General features: G+C 34.7%; 1 protein-coding gene across 1 annotated transcript in view; it reads left to right on the top strand.

The window, feature by feature from the left end:
• The window catches only part of LOC118192700 (uncharacterized), an 84,354-nt gene extending 68,111 nt beyond the window's left edge, over window positions 1-16,243 (top strand). Inside the window, exon 8 of the mRNA XM_035363700.2 lies at window positions 14,042-16,243. Within this exon, the coding sequence (XP_035219591.2) occupies window positions 14,042-15,643 (1,602 nt within the window). The 3' untranslated portion in view covers window positions 15,644-16,243. The remainder of the gene's footprint in view (window positions 1-14,041) is intronic.
• Window positions 16,244-17,216: the final 973 nt, after the last annotated feature.

Below are 17,216 nucleotides of genomic sequence, written 5' to 3'. Positions count from 1 at the left end.
GCACTCAGAACTTGTACGCATCCCCCGATAGCCGAATGTGGCCGAACTCATGGTCTCAGTTTTCCAATCATAGTTTTGTACGATATATTGGTGCATGCATGTGCATGCACTTTGCTTTATTATTAATTATTACTTAATTCATATTGTTACGGATTTCATAGTTATTTATTTATTTAGTTTTTTTTTTTTTTTTTTTTTTTTTTTTTTTTAATTTAGAACTGTAATTAGATTTGCTTCCTGTTGCCTTAGCAATGCAGACGATTTTTGAAAAGACAGCTGCGTTGGAAGGTTAAAAATAGAACAGCGCGTGCATTTAATACCTAATAAATAAATATCTCGTAATTGCTGTTGCCATCCACAAAAATCCAGATATTTATAGATGTTTCCAGTATATTCGAGAAATTAATTATAAAGCTTATAAAAGCCGAGAACAAACAACTCAAATATATTTTGTATTTTATTTTGAATGAGTCTTATACGTATAATCTTTGATTTGAAATGAGCATTTTATTGTGCAGTTTAATATGTTTTACAATTGTATGTATTTTACTTAATGCACTTTTATTGGTTTTGAAATATATATTCTATTCTAGAATGGATTGTATATTGTTTGTTATACATGTTGGTGTGTTTTATTATTTTCAAAACTGAATATTTTGTTGCCTTTTTTTTTTTTTTTTTTTTTTTTTTTTTTTTTTTTTGTTGTTGTTGTGTGTGTGTGTGTGTGTGTGTATGCATAAATACAAAGAAAATCTCATCTCAGTAGTAACTGTAGTTCTAGCGAACTGTTTGTTTACTTAATGCTGTGATTGATTTGTAGCGATTTCGCTGTGAGATAGAATTAGTTTCTCTGTTTTGAATTGATTTTTGCTAAACGTTTGACATTTTGTGATATTGTTAGAATATTTTTGAAGAAATATTTCAGCATTTTGATTTATCTCTTGTGGAAAGAATAAATTTTTGTTAACTTTTTAACGTTAACCGTGTTTATTCCAGCCCTTTGTATTCAGTATGTCTATATCAAAACCAAGTGGTAGTAAAATTAAACGAAAAATTGTATTTTTTGCGGCCCGCCTAAAGTTAAACCTTGTTTGTTTGGCCCAAGTGTACCTATGAGTTTGACATCCTTGCTCTAGAGGGTTGTATGTTTATATCATAATTTGACTTTTATAAAAATGATTATTCTAAATCTTATGTTTCTATAAAAGTATACTGTGCTTTAAAAATGTGGATGATAGCATCAGCCGCTCTTTCAGCCACTTCAAAAGCAACAGTTTGTTTAGAAATAAATTATGCAGTTAATGTCATAAAATTCAAATAAACATCAAACGAAATTCTCAGTTTTAGACAATTCGATTTAAACGAAGTAAAGTAGCAGACGATAAAACGCCGAACGTAAAATTTACTCTTTCAAAAATTTACTGTTATTTTTTTTTTTTTTTTTTTTTTTTAAGATAGAGAGAAATTGAAAAAAAAATAGTTAAAAATTTGAATACTATCATCTATAACTTAAAAAAATAGCTTTTCATATTAATAAATATTTATTACGCATCATTTGAGGGAAAAAATGTCATATAATTATTTCTTCCTAGAATTTTACTTGAAATTTAAGGTTAAAAATAGCTGTGGCAATTCACTGTAACAAAAATCCATAGACCACATTTGGCGTTATTATCGCTCAAAAAAAAAGATGCCAAATTTCAAAACGCGAAAATATGTAAATTCGTATATATCTTAGAAAATTTTGAATAAAAAAGTCTAATTTTTTTTCAGATATGCTTAAAAATACACCTACTTTAAGATGATGGTAAAAATTTTATAGTTTATAGTTCAAAATTTTTTTCGAAAAATTTATAAAAATTATTTAAAAAATAAAACAAAAAAATGGGTAAATTTTATTTGGAATGAACCTAAATTTCGAAATGTGAGAGAAAAAATCAAAACAAGTTTAATAAAAAAAAGAGATATTAATAAATATTTGCCAAATTCAATTAACATTGAGGAGCTAAAATTTTGAGAGCTAATATTTTAAAAACTACTCGTACGATTTTTACAAAACTTGGTATTCTGGCATAATTTGAGTCGTAGAATCGAAATATGTAAAAAATTGGTATGTTATTTCAGAAAAAGTCCGATTTTGTGTCAAAATACCTATGTTAGAATAGTAATTTATTTCCTTAGTGCTACATATAAATCTAATATATATCCTAAGTCGCGCTTTCGAGACATGAAGAACGCAGTTTGAATTTTGTCAATCGGCCCAGTAGAACGGGAAATATAGCACTGTCCTTTTTTTTTTTTTTTTTTTTTTTTTTTTTTTTTTTTTTTTTTTTTTGAGCAGTGTACATTTGAACAAAATTTATTTCTAATCCAATTTTCGTTTTCATAATCCTCGGGAAAATACATGTTGACATTATTTATCAATGGAGAACAATGATTTTTAATGTCGGATGCTAATTCTTCTCTTATTGTCAAATTGTTTTCGGTTAGAAAACTTTCTAAAAGTGGTAAAAGGCTTAAAATATTATTATCCAATTCTTTGATTATTAGCTCAAGTTTTCTTATAATTGAATTTATATTATATCTAGTGGTAAACGAATTAACATTTTTGTCTTTGCCATCCTAAATTTAATTCATTTACCTTTCCAACAAATATCACCTAAATATGCTAAACACGGCAACCATAGTTCACTAAATTTATAAACATTTTTGCAATCCAAATTTTGAATCACAGAGGAAAATTTTAATTTCTGGTGGAAGTTCAAAAACACGATTTAAAACTTTGGATAATTACCTCACTTCGGAATGTAACAAGAGCGTTTCATGTTCCCTGCCCATCTCTTGGCAAAAATCGTAAATATTCTTGAATTTAAAGCTCGGCTTTTAATAAAATTAACAACTTTCACAGCTTGATTCAAAAGGATTTTCAAGTTTTCGGTGATTGCTCTAGCTACTAAAGCTTCACAATGAATGGAACAGTGAGTAAATTTAGTTTCAGGTGATCCTTTCTTTATTTGAGAAATAGCACCGGAATGGTTTCCTATTAAAGCCCCAAGCTCCGTCACTGTATACGGCACTTATTCCAAGGAATACCATTCTCAGACATAAAATTATCAATTACTTTGAAAATTTCATTTGCAGTTGCTTTACCATGAAGAGATTCACAAAATATATACTTTTCGACAATTCATTTATCTTCCTCGAAAAGTATGTAAACTAATAATTGAACAAAATTCGTTATATCAATACTTTCATCCAACTGCAATGAGAAGTATCACTCTATTTTATTTTTTGAATGAGCGTCTCTTTTAGGGAATTTGACATTTCATCAATTCGTCGACTTAGTATCATTTGATAATGAAATAGTATTAAGTTTATTACCCCCTTTTTCTTTGAATAATATTAAAACGATATCTTAAAATGCTGCTAAAATAAGGTTTCTTTCCAATAGTGTGAGCCTGCCCAGTCTTGGCAATTTTTTGGCTTACTAAGTAACTAGCTTCCGAAGCTTTTTCACTTGAAGCAACAAAACCATACATTACTTATTTACTATTATTTTTGAACTTAGATAATTTTCTCTTAAAATATTCTTCAGATATGTCCTTTAAAATGGATGCTTAGATTCAAGCTGTCTAATAAGAAACGATGGTTTCATACTTTGATTGTATTCACTGCACACAAAACATTGAGGTTGAGGATCCATTTCATCTCCATTCAAAGTAAACTCAAATGATAATAGATTGTACTGTATTCATCATCTGTCAGATATCACTTTTCCTCTTAGTAAATCCTAGCTATTTTTCATTTTGAAAATTTAAGTTTGTTTTATCACTTTTTCACAAATATTTAAATGCACAGTTTATTACGATTTCTTCAAAAACAAACGACGATACTCTCAAATCGCACAGAAAAGTAAGGAATACAAAACAACAAGAAGACAATGCAAATCGACGTAATAAAATTATTCTAATTGAATATAGAGCAATATAAGCCCGGATATGGTGGAGACATAAAATGTACACATGCTAATAAATCGGTCAACTCTAAAAGAATTAATACGATATTATTATATTTTTATAGAAACTTGTTTTAATTTCTTGTTAAAAAATACCCATTTCTATTACTCCTTTTAAAAACATCATTTGTAACAAATTTTGTTATGTCTATGGCTGAAAGAATATTTTTGAAAATAAAAACGGATTATTTTGCTAAAGTCTATGAGCGGCTATTGACACTGAACAAAGCTCAGATCGCATAAATTTACGAATGTTAGAGCAATAACTTAAACAGAACATTGGGGACATTAATTTTTGAGTTTAATAGTTAAAAATACTTTTTTGTTTGCGTACCACCTATTTTTCTCTTGCGTACCACCGGTTGAGAATCGCTGATCTAGAACAAATCCCATAGATGGTAAACTGGGGCGAAATCAGAATCCCGCATCGAACGCCGAAATCCAGCTCCTTATGCTTGCAGTTGTAGCAGATAACATAAACATAATACAAAAATAAAATATAAATAAATATAAAATGCTAAACAAAACAAAACAAAAATCTGAAAGTTTTCAGATTTTATATTACGCCCAAAAGAGCTTTTTTTAACCTTTATTTATTAAATGTCATATTCTTCGCACTTAAACCATAAAATCCAATTCAACAGTAATATCACAAAATAATTCAAAAACAGCATATCTTTAGGATTTCAGATACACAGTACTGCGCGCTGGAGATAAATATGTTATTTTCCCCGTGTAGTATTGCCATTGCTCGCTTTGAAATCTTTGAATTTCTTAATCAAAAACTCATAAATGCTTTACAAAATATGAAACAGATGATAAAACAAATTCTAAATTCGGGTTTCCAGATGGCCATATTTGGGCGGAGACATACGTTATTCAAAATTTGATGGCTCTAAGTACCGTTGTTTTATCACAATGGAGAAACATACATACAATTATGCAGATTCTTCATTATTTAATTTTTTAAATGCAATACAGGGCGATAATATTTGGTAGCAATAATTTGAAAAGTGAAACTCCAGAAAATTCCAAAACGAGATTAATAGCCCTTCTGGGCTAATGCCCTTTGGGCTAATAAAATGTCCGATGTATTGGCAGTTTTTTAAAAGTCATACCACAGTCATATAGTCATATTTATGTTTATAGTCTTATTGCAGTATAGGTCATATTTTGTATATATGTCGTAATCTTTTAGTCTTGTGATCTTATAGTCTTGTAGTCATATTGCATAGTTATGCTATTAAATCTTTATTTTAAAACTATGAATATTGTAGTTTAGGGGATATGACTTTGTTCAAAATCTAGTTGTGATAATTTATTTATAATTTTAATAACTTGTTTGATTAAATGATTTTGCTTTCTCAAGAATTTGCGGAATGGCCTTCTGTTTGCAAGCGTGATGGGATATGCAGACCGTCAGTTAGTGGAGAGTTCACAGTGTAATGTTCAGGTGTTCCTGTTATCTCCACAGCTGCACTGGTTTGTAGTTTCAATGGCATGTTTGGCAAAGTGTTATGGGAAGGGGCCGTGTCCTGTGATGTATCTGATTAAAAGTGGATTGTTAATTTTTCGAGCTGTGTCTACATATGCGATGTGATAATTTGTGTGGCAGCCTGTATTGCTATTGCCCCATTCCTCTTGCCACATCGATACAGCTTGCAATCTGAGTGATATTTTTAAATGTGCAGTTGGCTTAGGGTATTATTTTGCTTCCAGAATCGATGTCTATTTCTGCTTCTTCAGCAAGGCGATCTGCTGTTTCCTTTCCAAAGTTTCCTATTTAAATTTTGTCGATTCTAGTTTGGTTCGAGAGTTTTTATACTAATGTAAATCTTCTTGTGCTATTTTAAAGATGAGTGAACTGTGCTCTGGATTCATTATAGCATAAAGTGATGATAGCCTGCCCGTTTTGATAATGCTGTTACTCAGGCTAAGTTTGTGCATCTATCTGATTGCTTGAAATATTGCTTTGGCTTCTTCTTGAAAAACAACACTGTTGTGACTACGTAGGTAGCCTTTCCATTTAATAAACTATCTGATGATATTTCAGAACTACTTATGCATAGCCTACTTAATTATAAATTACTTAATTAAGCATTATAAATGGTAGCCTTTCCCTTTATAAACTATTTGATGATGTTTCAGAACTACTTATGCATAGCCTACTTTTTTTTAGCCATCCGTATTAATTATTGTACTTACATTTGATATTGATGGATTCTGTTCCTTTAATTTGACAATTACCTCTAAGCCTAGACGGTTTATTGCTTCTTCGTACTCTGATGGTAACAAGTAGAAATCTAAAAAAGAAGCTGCTCTACGTAGTTGTTTAACCAACTGTTGCACTGCTTCTTTCTCTGAACTTATATGAAGTGGTAAAAGGCCTGCAAGGACGTTTTATTACATCTTTGGAGGTCCTTCAATAAGCTTTTGTTAAATATAATGCAAAGAGCCTTTGCATACCAAGCAGATGCTTTATTTTTTGTCTTTGCATAGGTTGAGCCCATACTGCTGCGTTATATGTTACCATTTTTTCTATGATTGTTAGGTCTAGAGTCTTTCATATATGTTAATTTAAGTTCCCTTCATATCCTTGTATTTGTCTTAGCGATGATCATGGTTCGTGTTTTAAGAAGTTGTATCCATGTTAATTTGGTATCAAATGTAAGTCCTAGGCATTTGAGTTGTTTTACTGTACGTATTCTTTCTCCATTTATTGTGATGTGCGGCTGTCGTGTAAGTGACCTAACGTTTTGGGAATAAGCAATATTTGTGATTTATGTTCTGTCATTTTCAGTTTAAGCTTACTGCATAGAGAATGGAACAATGAACATGTCTCGATGGCATTTATCTGCAGCTTGTCTTGCCACTATTAAGGCTGCATCGTCTGCATATGGAATGAATTTTGTGTGTTTTGGTCATGGCTGTGCTTAAACGTAATTAAAAGTTAGATTCCATAAATGAGGTCCTGCTCAAGATTCTTGTAACATCTTCTTGTTTGTTCATTTTGTTGTATTCCATTACTATGCATAGCAATAAGTCGATAGTCCAATAGATAGTAACTCAGGGAGCATTTAGCAAATGTTCCGAGAGCATTTAGCATTTCTTAAGGCTCTTTGTATGGCCGACCACCAAAGCATATCAAATACACTTTTAAGATGAATATTTATGAACGCTGTGTGGTGGCCACGATGCTTATTGTCTAAACTTTTGTTTCGAATTTCTACAAGAGCGTGCGTAGTTGATTTTCCAGGTCGGAAGCCATGCTGATTTGGTCTTAAGAACTTGACTGTATTAAGGTGGTGCCTGAGCCTATTCATTAATAGTTTCTCGAAAGCCTTCCCTAACGCAGAAAGGAAGCATGTGGGCCGGTATGAGTCTGCATTGACTGGGCTACGGTTTTTCTTTAAAAGGAAGATTGTGAGACCTATCTCTAACTGTGCACATGCACTAACTTAGATCCTACGATGAACCTGGCGAATTCTCGCACAGGCCGTGAAATAAATACCAGCACAGAAGAAGGGTGAAAAATAACCCTTTATTAACTCAAACTAAAATAACAGACAGCACGGACTTCGTGCGTTACAAAGACACCGTTCACTTACGGCGATAACTTAAACATAGACGAGAATAGAAAATCAAATCTGAAAAATAAAACGAGTGCAAGAACGCACTTCAAAAACTACTCCTAAGAGATGGACTCACAGAGATCTAACCGGCGTGATACTAAACTGATAAGGCCAAAAGCTTACTCGAGAGACCGCGAAATAACAACGAAACGTGCGCTAGGCTAGCGAAACACGCTCTGAATAAACTGAGATAATCACACGTTTAAATAGCACTTCACTTAACTTAAAATTTCCATGCTGGCGAGAGAATGTGAGGGGAAGTTTGAGAAGCTGAGAACAAGTAAACTTAAAATAAATTTGTTATGCAAATTAAGAAAAACCCTACAAGATTACTTGTTCTATTTTAATTAAGGCATCTACGGAAGATACCAGTAGAGAGAAGTTTATTAAAGTGTACTCTGAAGATGTTGATATTATTATCCATGACTACTTTGACGATCCTGTAGTCGAGCCCATCTGGGACCGGTGCTTTCATGCTACTAAGCTGTCGTAGGACCCGTTTAATTTCTATATTGGTGAAAGTCTGTCATCAGTTCTACTGAAACCAAGTTCAAGAAGATTTCTCTTACAACTATGTGCAGTTGTATCATCGTATATGCTGTCCTAGTAAATTCTAGAAAGTGAGTAACACGAGATAATGGAATGTTTCAAACTTCACAGATACGTTATATTTTACATTTGCAAATCATACAAATAGAATCAGCTCTGCCCTGTTCTGAGAGTTGCGGAAGAACCTGAAATGTTATACTTTACACCTGTTTTTTATTATATACGTAATGACTCCTGAAAGTTTCGCGGTAATTGTTATTGTCACCTTTCCTTGCAAGTCAAACTGCTATAAAAAATCTACTGGCTTTGCACCGGGATCTAAATGCGAATTTGCTAAGAACTATTTACTTGTAGACTTGGTTAATTCTTGGATTTGCCAGGAATAGCGAAAATAGGGAACCGAGTATACAAGATTAGAAATCACTACTGCGAATTGGAAAGTGAATTAAAATTCAGTACTTTCAAAAAGGAAATAAAAAGGTGCTGCTAATCGTTTTCTAGTTCATTCAGTACTATAAGTAAAAACCCACAGTTAATAATAAGTTAACGAGAATTTCCAAACCTCAGTAACTGTTTAAACTTATTTATATCATATTTTATTGATCTAATGAAGCAGCGGATGTTTTCACCAAATTTATCCGAAATCATTTGAAAGAAGTGCCCCATTCACTTCGACCACATAATACATATAGCATGGCCAATGTTGATCGTTTCGCTAAACAAGCCCCTTTACCAATACTCGCCAGCCAACGTAATAATATTGTTATCTCTTACGAGTTTGTAGATTTGGATCAATTGACGATAACACTTGATAAGGAATAAAAATACAATTTATTTGCCAGTATTACACAGGAAAGTTCAAAAGACACGTTTAAGTTTGTCGAAAAAGTAATAAACACGCTAAAACAATCAGCAACACAGCCTCCTGGCTGCAACGGTGAAGACAGCTTCACGGCAAAGCACTAAAGTACAGCTTGCGACTTGGTCGATCGCTGTCAAGCCAATCTCTGAACTCGACACTACTACTGATCTACTAAGATATTACTTCCTCCCGGGACAGGCAGGGAATATAGAGCTTTAACCTACCTTCAAGAACATTCCCAAGGAAAACCGCTAAGAAAGCGTTCCAGAATGTTGTATCTCCATCTATGGCATATCGCTAAATTTTATCGCCAAATGGGCAATTTCGCGCCAGATCTGACAATCTTGCTTTTGCTATTTTTTTGGTAAACCTAACATCGCTTTGCGGGGAAGCTATCTTAATGCAGTTACGGCATTTCAAAACAATATGTTTAAATATTTATCAGACAAAGACCGCCCACAAGAATCATGCTTTGGACCGATCTTGTGGAACGCCGCAGTGGATGGAGCGCTTAATCAACTGAACAGTCTCAACTGTAATATATCTGCAAAAGCATATGCAGACGATTGCTCGATAAGAGTAGGGGCAAGTGCCAGATGAATATTAGAGAGAGGAGGAAATCATGCGTTAGACTGTCTCATGAACTAGTGCTCCCAGTATAAGCTTATGCTCTAATACGAAAAACCAGTTGCCATGGTGACTGGAAATCCCAAAACCCTAATCAGAGTTCCAATTTTTCCAGATTAAAGAGCACTTAGTCAAGATAAGTAAAACATTAAAATATCTTGGAGTTATTTTAGATGATCCATTCTACTGGATTCTGCACATAGAAAGAATGAAACATAGTACATTTCGACTGTTCAACAGTCTGCTCTGGATGATATGGAAAACCTGGGATATCTCCTCGACACTTCTAAAATGTTGTATTCCACTGCGACGGTGCCAATCGTCTGCCATGGAGCATCAGCTTGATGTACCACTTTATATGCACATAAAGTCATAAAATTCTTAGCTTGCAGAGGCGGATAGCTTTCTTAATCACAGCAACATAGAAGACTGTACCGACAAATGCAATACTCAGTCTTGCAATCTTGAAACTACTATCTGGTAGTGCAAGAAAGGCGCATAGCTGCAAAAGTTTTAAGTTGAAGAGTAGACGTCATCACACACGATGCCGCCTACCTGATCACTAACTGTGAGAAGACAATACCAACGGCAAAAAAACCCATCCTGCATGATATAACCATGAGGTCTGTATGAGTGATAGAGTAGAAGGGATAGCAGAATTTGAAATATATTCAGATGGATCAAAATTAAGGACAGTACAGTCAATGCCTTCTCCACGAAGATGAGGAATAACTATATTTTTCAGTGATAAAAAACTAAAGAACTTAAGTCTGTCTTTCAGGCAGAATTATTCCCAGTTCTCAAAGCAGTAAAGTGAACTCTTTGGAATGAAAACTTTGGAATATGAACAGACAGAATGTTTAGTATTGAAACTATTGGCTCCTATGAAAATTAGCTCGGATGTGTTATTAGGAAACTTCTCCTTGGTAATAATGGTCTTATTCCCTGCAATAGAACAAAGCGCACGAAGGGAACGAAGGAAATGAAAAGGCGGACATGTAGGCAAAAGTAGCAACAACATGACATACATGTTGCTGGTTACAGGACATATTCCCAACCCAAAACCAACATTAAAAATAAATGCGAACAACAGCTGGCAAAGGCAGTGGGATACAGAGATTAAAGGTGCAAATAATCCATAACTATTTTTCATTACTCTCTTCAACTATAATATCCGAAAGCTCAACCATAATATCCGAAGCTTGTTGACACAACTGTACACTAAATACTGTTTTACACTAGCCAATCTACATAGGTTTGGCCTTACAGGCTCAAACCAGTGTCGCTTTAACAATTTGAGACATTACTTATTGGAATGCACCCTAACACAGGATATACCTCTCTCAGAACCCTTTGAAAATAGTCTTCAGACCTGGAGAACTCGACTAGTGGAAAATGAGAAAAGTGTAATGGAAGCTCTTAAGATAATGGCAAATATAGGGTCCGGCAGAAATAATCTATTACATTTCAACGGTTGTTAGCTCGTGCGGCCCTGCAGTGAGATACAACCGGGAGGAGTAGAGCGGAGAAGGAATGATTCGAGTTTAGTTACAATGGAACGTTGGACCAAGACGCATCGCGCTTTTTGTAATTGAAGCGTATTTCAAAAGTAGTGATAATATGGTAGCTACGCAGTGGAAGTTTCGACAGCAGTTCAGTTTGGGAGATATGGGAGAATACCAGAATAGCACCTAATTCGGAGATGGATTGATCAATTTTGTGATATTGCAATTGCCCCAAATAAGAACTTATCGGGAAAGGCCTAGGACAGTGCGGACACCAGAAAACTTTGAGTGGGTAAGAAATGCTATTGTCCTAGGCGTTGAGTAAGTAAACATGCTCTAGTTTTACATTTGTCAAACAGAAGTGTGCGCCGCATTCTCTTCAGCGATTTAAGCTATCATCCGTATAAAATGCAGCTGAGTTATCCGCATCCCGAAAATAATTCGGTACAGAACTTATCGACGTATTGAACTAGAATAGGGATACTTTCCCCAACTTGATTATGCCAGATAAAGCGCACTTTGGACTGACAAGAAAAACATGCGATACTAAGGTAATGTGCAACCACAGAAACTCCATGAAAAACCACTCCATAGTGACATGATGACAACGTCATGTACAGTTTTCGCAGGCAGAATCACTTCAAATTTTTGGGACATCCCGTGGCCTGCCAGATACCTCGATTTGAGAGGTTGTGATTTCCTTCTGTGGAGATCCCTCAAGAGCCGAGTGTTTGCATCACGTGTCCCCAACTCAGAGAATCTACAGCGTGTCATCAGTGAAGAAATCAAAGCAATTCTACCTAAAATGATAATGGAAGATTTTTCAGGGACAGACGATTTACCTTCATGCCTTTTCCGGGATTAGAACCCGGGCTCTTCGATACGACAGCGGGAGTGACTAACCACTTTTCTGTATGGCTGCATGACGGTGAAAGACTAATGGATAATTTCGTTCGTCGAATCCGTCAGTGTATTATAAAGGACGGATGTTATCTCACAAATATGATTTAAAAAAATAAATAGACATAAAACAAAAAATGGTTTTATGTTATGTATGAATTACCACTTTCGTCCTTTACAGTCTCTATGTAGTGTTACAGTAGGACCCTATAATAAAATGATGGCTTGCTTCTGCCGGACTCTTAACGCTAATGCTGATAATATTTAGGCCTCCTTTTGGATAATATAGTATTCCTATCTCAGAATTGTCTATTGCGATGTGAATTGCTTAATTTCACAACTTTTAAATTGTAATGTGCATATTTTCCTCTAGTTGTCGAAGCTATTATTTTGTAAATAATATATAAATAGTTATGTGAATTATTATTTTGATACTTGCATATATTTTGGGCACAGTATGTGATCCTGTGAAATTGATGTAAATAATATCCTATAATTTTTAGTCCTTATGATATACTGTTCACATGTAGCAACACAGGATTTCAAGGTATTTCCTTCGAGGACCTTGTATGCCCATGCAACTCAAGACATTTGTTTAAATTATGCCGCTTGTCCTCCGGGCTTTGGCCGTGATATACACATAAAAATGTTTTCCTCCATAAGACACGCAATAACAGCTTAAGCATGATAGCAGGCCTAGTGTCCCAATAGCGGTTTTCCCGACCGATGCAAGACTCCCCCCCCCGGGTGTTGATTTAGGAGAATTCCTGGGAAGTACTGATTAGAATCTGTGCCTAGGCAGTCTCAACCACGGGGGCATATAAATTGTCTTCACAGGACTAGAACCCGAGTATTGTACTTAGGTTGGTTCATGCTTGGCATGGACCGTACTGGTACTATCGTGTCTGTTCCTCTGGCTGTGGTGGAGCGAAATAGTAGATAATCACGACCTTCTCGATGTGGAATTTGGCCCTTATAGTCCCAGTGACGGGAACTGACGGAGTAAGGTAAGGCACCGAAGCGAATTTATCTCTGCGAGGGAGTGATGCCCCGAGGCAAAGATGGCGTAGCGACGATTTTTTTGTATTTAGTTTCAACGTTTTCGCCCTTGTTGAAGCTACGTATAGCCGGGAAGGGACTGTGATGTCTGCGCCGCCACTGAGGGGTCATCCATGGCTTGGATATCCTAACTTCGAAAGGTTTATTCCAGGTCGGAATTCCAGGTCCTGGCTGTGGCAGACCTGTCCCAATAGCGGTGCAATTAAAAAAAGAGATAGAGTACCTCGGGATTTAGCCGGCCAGTTTTAAGTCGGGTGCAGAAACATCGGGCAAAGATAGAAATTAACTTTTTTACTTATTAATTAATTTAAACTATTAATAAATATTCATTAATAATTAATTTAAACTATTAATTTATTTAATTTAAATTAAACGAATTTAAATTTCGCTTTCAATTATTTTTAATGAAACTGATATCTTTGGAATTAGAAATATTTATTTGATATTTTATGATATAAGTGTTAAAAGCTGCATTTTATCATTGGTTGGATAGTACAGAAGAATCCCTCTTATGCAATCACCTTCCTAGGAAAATCACCTCTGAAACAGATCAGTATTTCTTAAAAGATGACTACGCATCGGTACTGAAAGTCAGCTCTCTAAACCAATCTTCTTTACAAAGACAAAAATCATTCGAAACCATGGCTGATAATTTTAGTGTTTATTGTATTTAATTTTTAATATCATAGTTCCTTGTTTTTAAAATTACTTTAGAAAAAAAGATAAGTTTTCTTTACAAGCATTCAAATTTAATCAAGGTAAGAGAATGATTTCCAGAAAATTTTCACCATCTAAAGAGTCACACACAAATTTATATTTCTTAATATAAAAGAGAAATTTTATTTTTTATGTATTTATTTACTTTGTATTTATGTATTAATTTATTTTATAGGAAAGAATGATCAGAGAGATCATTCGAGGAAAAGAAGAAGACGTTATTTCTTTAGATACTGCAGCACAAGAAATGACAGAATATATTCAGCAGTTGGAGCAAGACTGCGAACTGCTTGCTCAAACAATTGAACAAAAGCAAACAGAAATACAACAAATGTCAGATTTCATTAACAAATTAAATGTAGCAGAGCGTTATGATGATCATGCAGGGATTTATCCACAACAATATATGGATTATTCAGCTTCTTCCAGAGATATACAAGCTGCTCAGCCTTCCCCATACATTAGCACACCACAAGAAAGACAGGGACTTATCACTGTTCCAGGAACAGAAACGATTCCTGCACCTACAAGGAAAATAGCTCCAGGAACAACAACAATCCCCAAAGCAGGAAGAACTATAATTCCAGGAACAAGTAACATTAGCTCGCCATTTGAAATAGAAGACAGTGTGAAGAACAGATTTGATATAGGCAAAGGTCTTGCAATGAGAACACAGCAGTCTGGTACTCCTAAGGAATATGCTCAAAGAACAAGACTTGAAAGCAGTATTTCTCCAATACCAGGGTCTGGACGCATGGTGGAATCGCCAGTAAATTTACAACATAGAGCTGTATATACACCCAGAGATTTTATTACACCTTTTATCTCCAAATCAAGATTTGGGTACACAGATCCCAATGCTCAAGTGTTGAACATTCCACCTGGTGACGATTTGGTTATAGGGTCAGCTGTAAAAAAAAGCGTTTTGTTAACCAGTCCACATAGAGAACACCCATTATTAGTTAATATAGATGTACAACCAAAACCATTAGTTCAATCTGAAAGTGGAGAGCATTTCGTTTGCGACATATCTCTAAATGTGCAAGACGCAGTACCGTCTAAACAAAAAACTTTTGCATACTACGGAACAATTCCAAGTACACATTCCGTTGATACCAGATATGATGAATTTACACCTAAAAGCATCTTTAAAAAGAGGCATATCGGCATAAGAAGATTGTTTGGTTCAGATTACGAAAGTCCAGATATTTCATGGCCATCTCATCATCTTCCATCTCATTACTTAAATGTACCACAAAATGGGTACTTTCCTTGGTCTAGACCAAACCGAACATTTGACAGGACCTTTTTCCCTCGAATAAATAGAACATATGGTAGAACAACTTCAATGTCTGATCAAAGCCCTTTAGGTGAAGTTAATAAGACGTACGATAAACCAAGTCAACAGCTAAACAGGACTTATGACAAATCAGCATCAGAGCACAGTAGAAAATTTGATAAAAAACTGCCTCAATTAAATAAAACATATGATTCAACAAATTCCCCGTCTAATCAAAGTGCTTCAAATGAATTGAACAGGACCTACGATAAACCAGAACACCAGCTAAACAGGACTTATGAAAAATCGTCATCAGAACAAAACAGAGCCTTTGATCAAGTATCTTCTCAGTTAAATAGAACGTATGATCCAGCAGTGCCCATGCCCAGTCAAAATGCTTCAGATGAACTGAGCAGAGCTTACGATATACCTGGGCACCAGATGAACAAGACTTACGATAAACCAAGACAGCATCTGAACCGGACTTACGGCAAATAAACATTGGAGAAGAATTCAATTTTTTATCAAATATTATCACATAAATTATATCAGATTTTCGCAAAGATATACTCACAAAACTCTCTTCCACAGAGGACATTAAAGAATCATTTTTATAAAAGAGAATATTCAACAGAACATTGATACTGTACTCATATAAAAAAATAATAAGCTAAATGTTTACTTTACATGAAATAAACTTTTAACCAGTATCATAATTCAACAATAGATGAGATGAAAAATCACTTCTACCGTTTTCATAAAGCAGAAGCATAAAATTGAGTAAAGTTATGGAAATGTTTCGCACCGTTTCCCGAGGAAGTATATCCAGTAATATAACTCCAAGATAACGCAAAGTATTTCGAAGAACTGCAGGAAAGGGACATGATCGCAACATAGAGTTTCCTATATTTACAATGACAGAAATATTGCTTTTCCCTTTCAGGTTAAAAAAAAAAAAAAAAACCCGAAAGGTTTTAAATATTATATTATGCACAAAAGAACATTTTTTCCATTTACACACTCGTACACGTTTTGAGAGCATTTGGGCTAAAAGTATTTTAAACAGAATATCGTTAGAATTTCCGATGAACAATCTTGCGCGCTAGAGATAAAAATGTTTTATTCCTTACAGTGTTGCCACTACTCGCTTTGAAATAGTTCATTTTTTTAATCAAAAATTCGTGTAAGTTTCAAAAATATGAAATAGATAATAAAACAAATTCGAAATTCAAAATCCGGGCTTCAAGGTGCCCATATTCGGGTGGAAGACTACTTTATTAAATTTGACAACTCTAGATACCACTGTTTTTTTGCACAGTGCAAGGAATATGCATACATTCCTGCAGATTCTTCATTATTTCATTTCTTTAAATATAATACAGGGCGATACAGGCCGTTTCGAGATCCTTCTGTGTAGTCCTTCTGGACTAACGGCTCTTTGGGCTAAAAGTAATTTTTTTGTTGTAAACAGCAGAAATTTTGCTTATCAGGTTTCAAGACTTCGCACTATAATACATAGGCTGATTGAAAATCTTTGAAAGTAATTTTCTAAACTAGAATCGGACGATTCTAGTTGCCGTATCTCTCTCCCTTTTTTTCATATCTAAGCCTTTTAATCTGAATTAAACTTTTCACAGCCTTTTTCTAACCGATTAAAAAATATAAGATAAACAGTAGCGTAGCTAGCGTGGGGCAAGGGGGGACATCTGTCCCCGGGCGCAGCATCCAAGGGGCGCCAAATAGATGCAACGAAATTTTTTAATGAAATGTTTTCCATTCTTGGCACACAGGAAAGGGCGCAAATTCTTCAACTGTCCCCGAGCGCTGGGAACTCTAGCTACGCCCCTGAAGATAGACTACTCTCTGCATGCCATTTGAAACTGCAAGTGTGTATTACTTCCTTGTCTGAAAACCAATTAAAAAATATAAGATGCACTACTCTCTGCGTGCCCTTTGAAAGTTCAAGCGTGTATTACTTCCTTGTCTGAAAGGAATCTCTTCCTCAGCGGTGTAGCTAGAGCTTCTGCCACTAGTGGCGATCCATTTGTCACCGCTTGCAGTGCACATCAAA

This window comes from Stegodyphus dumicola, chromosome 4, assembly GCF_044657685.1.
Source record: "Stegodyphus dumicola isolate Sdum_Otavi_A_Nest chromosome 4, ASM4465768v1".
Classification (NCBI taxonomy): Eukaryota; Metazoa; Arthropoda; class Arachnida; order Araneae; family Eresidae; genus Stegodyphus; species Stegodyphus dumicola.
This window is presented reverse-complemented; position numbering and strand designations above follow the sequence as displayed.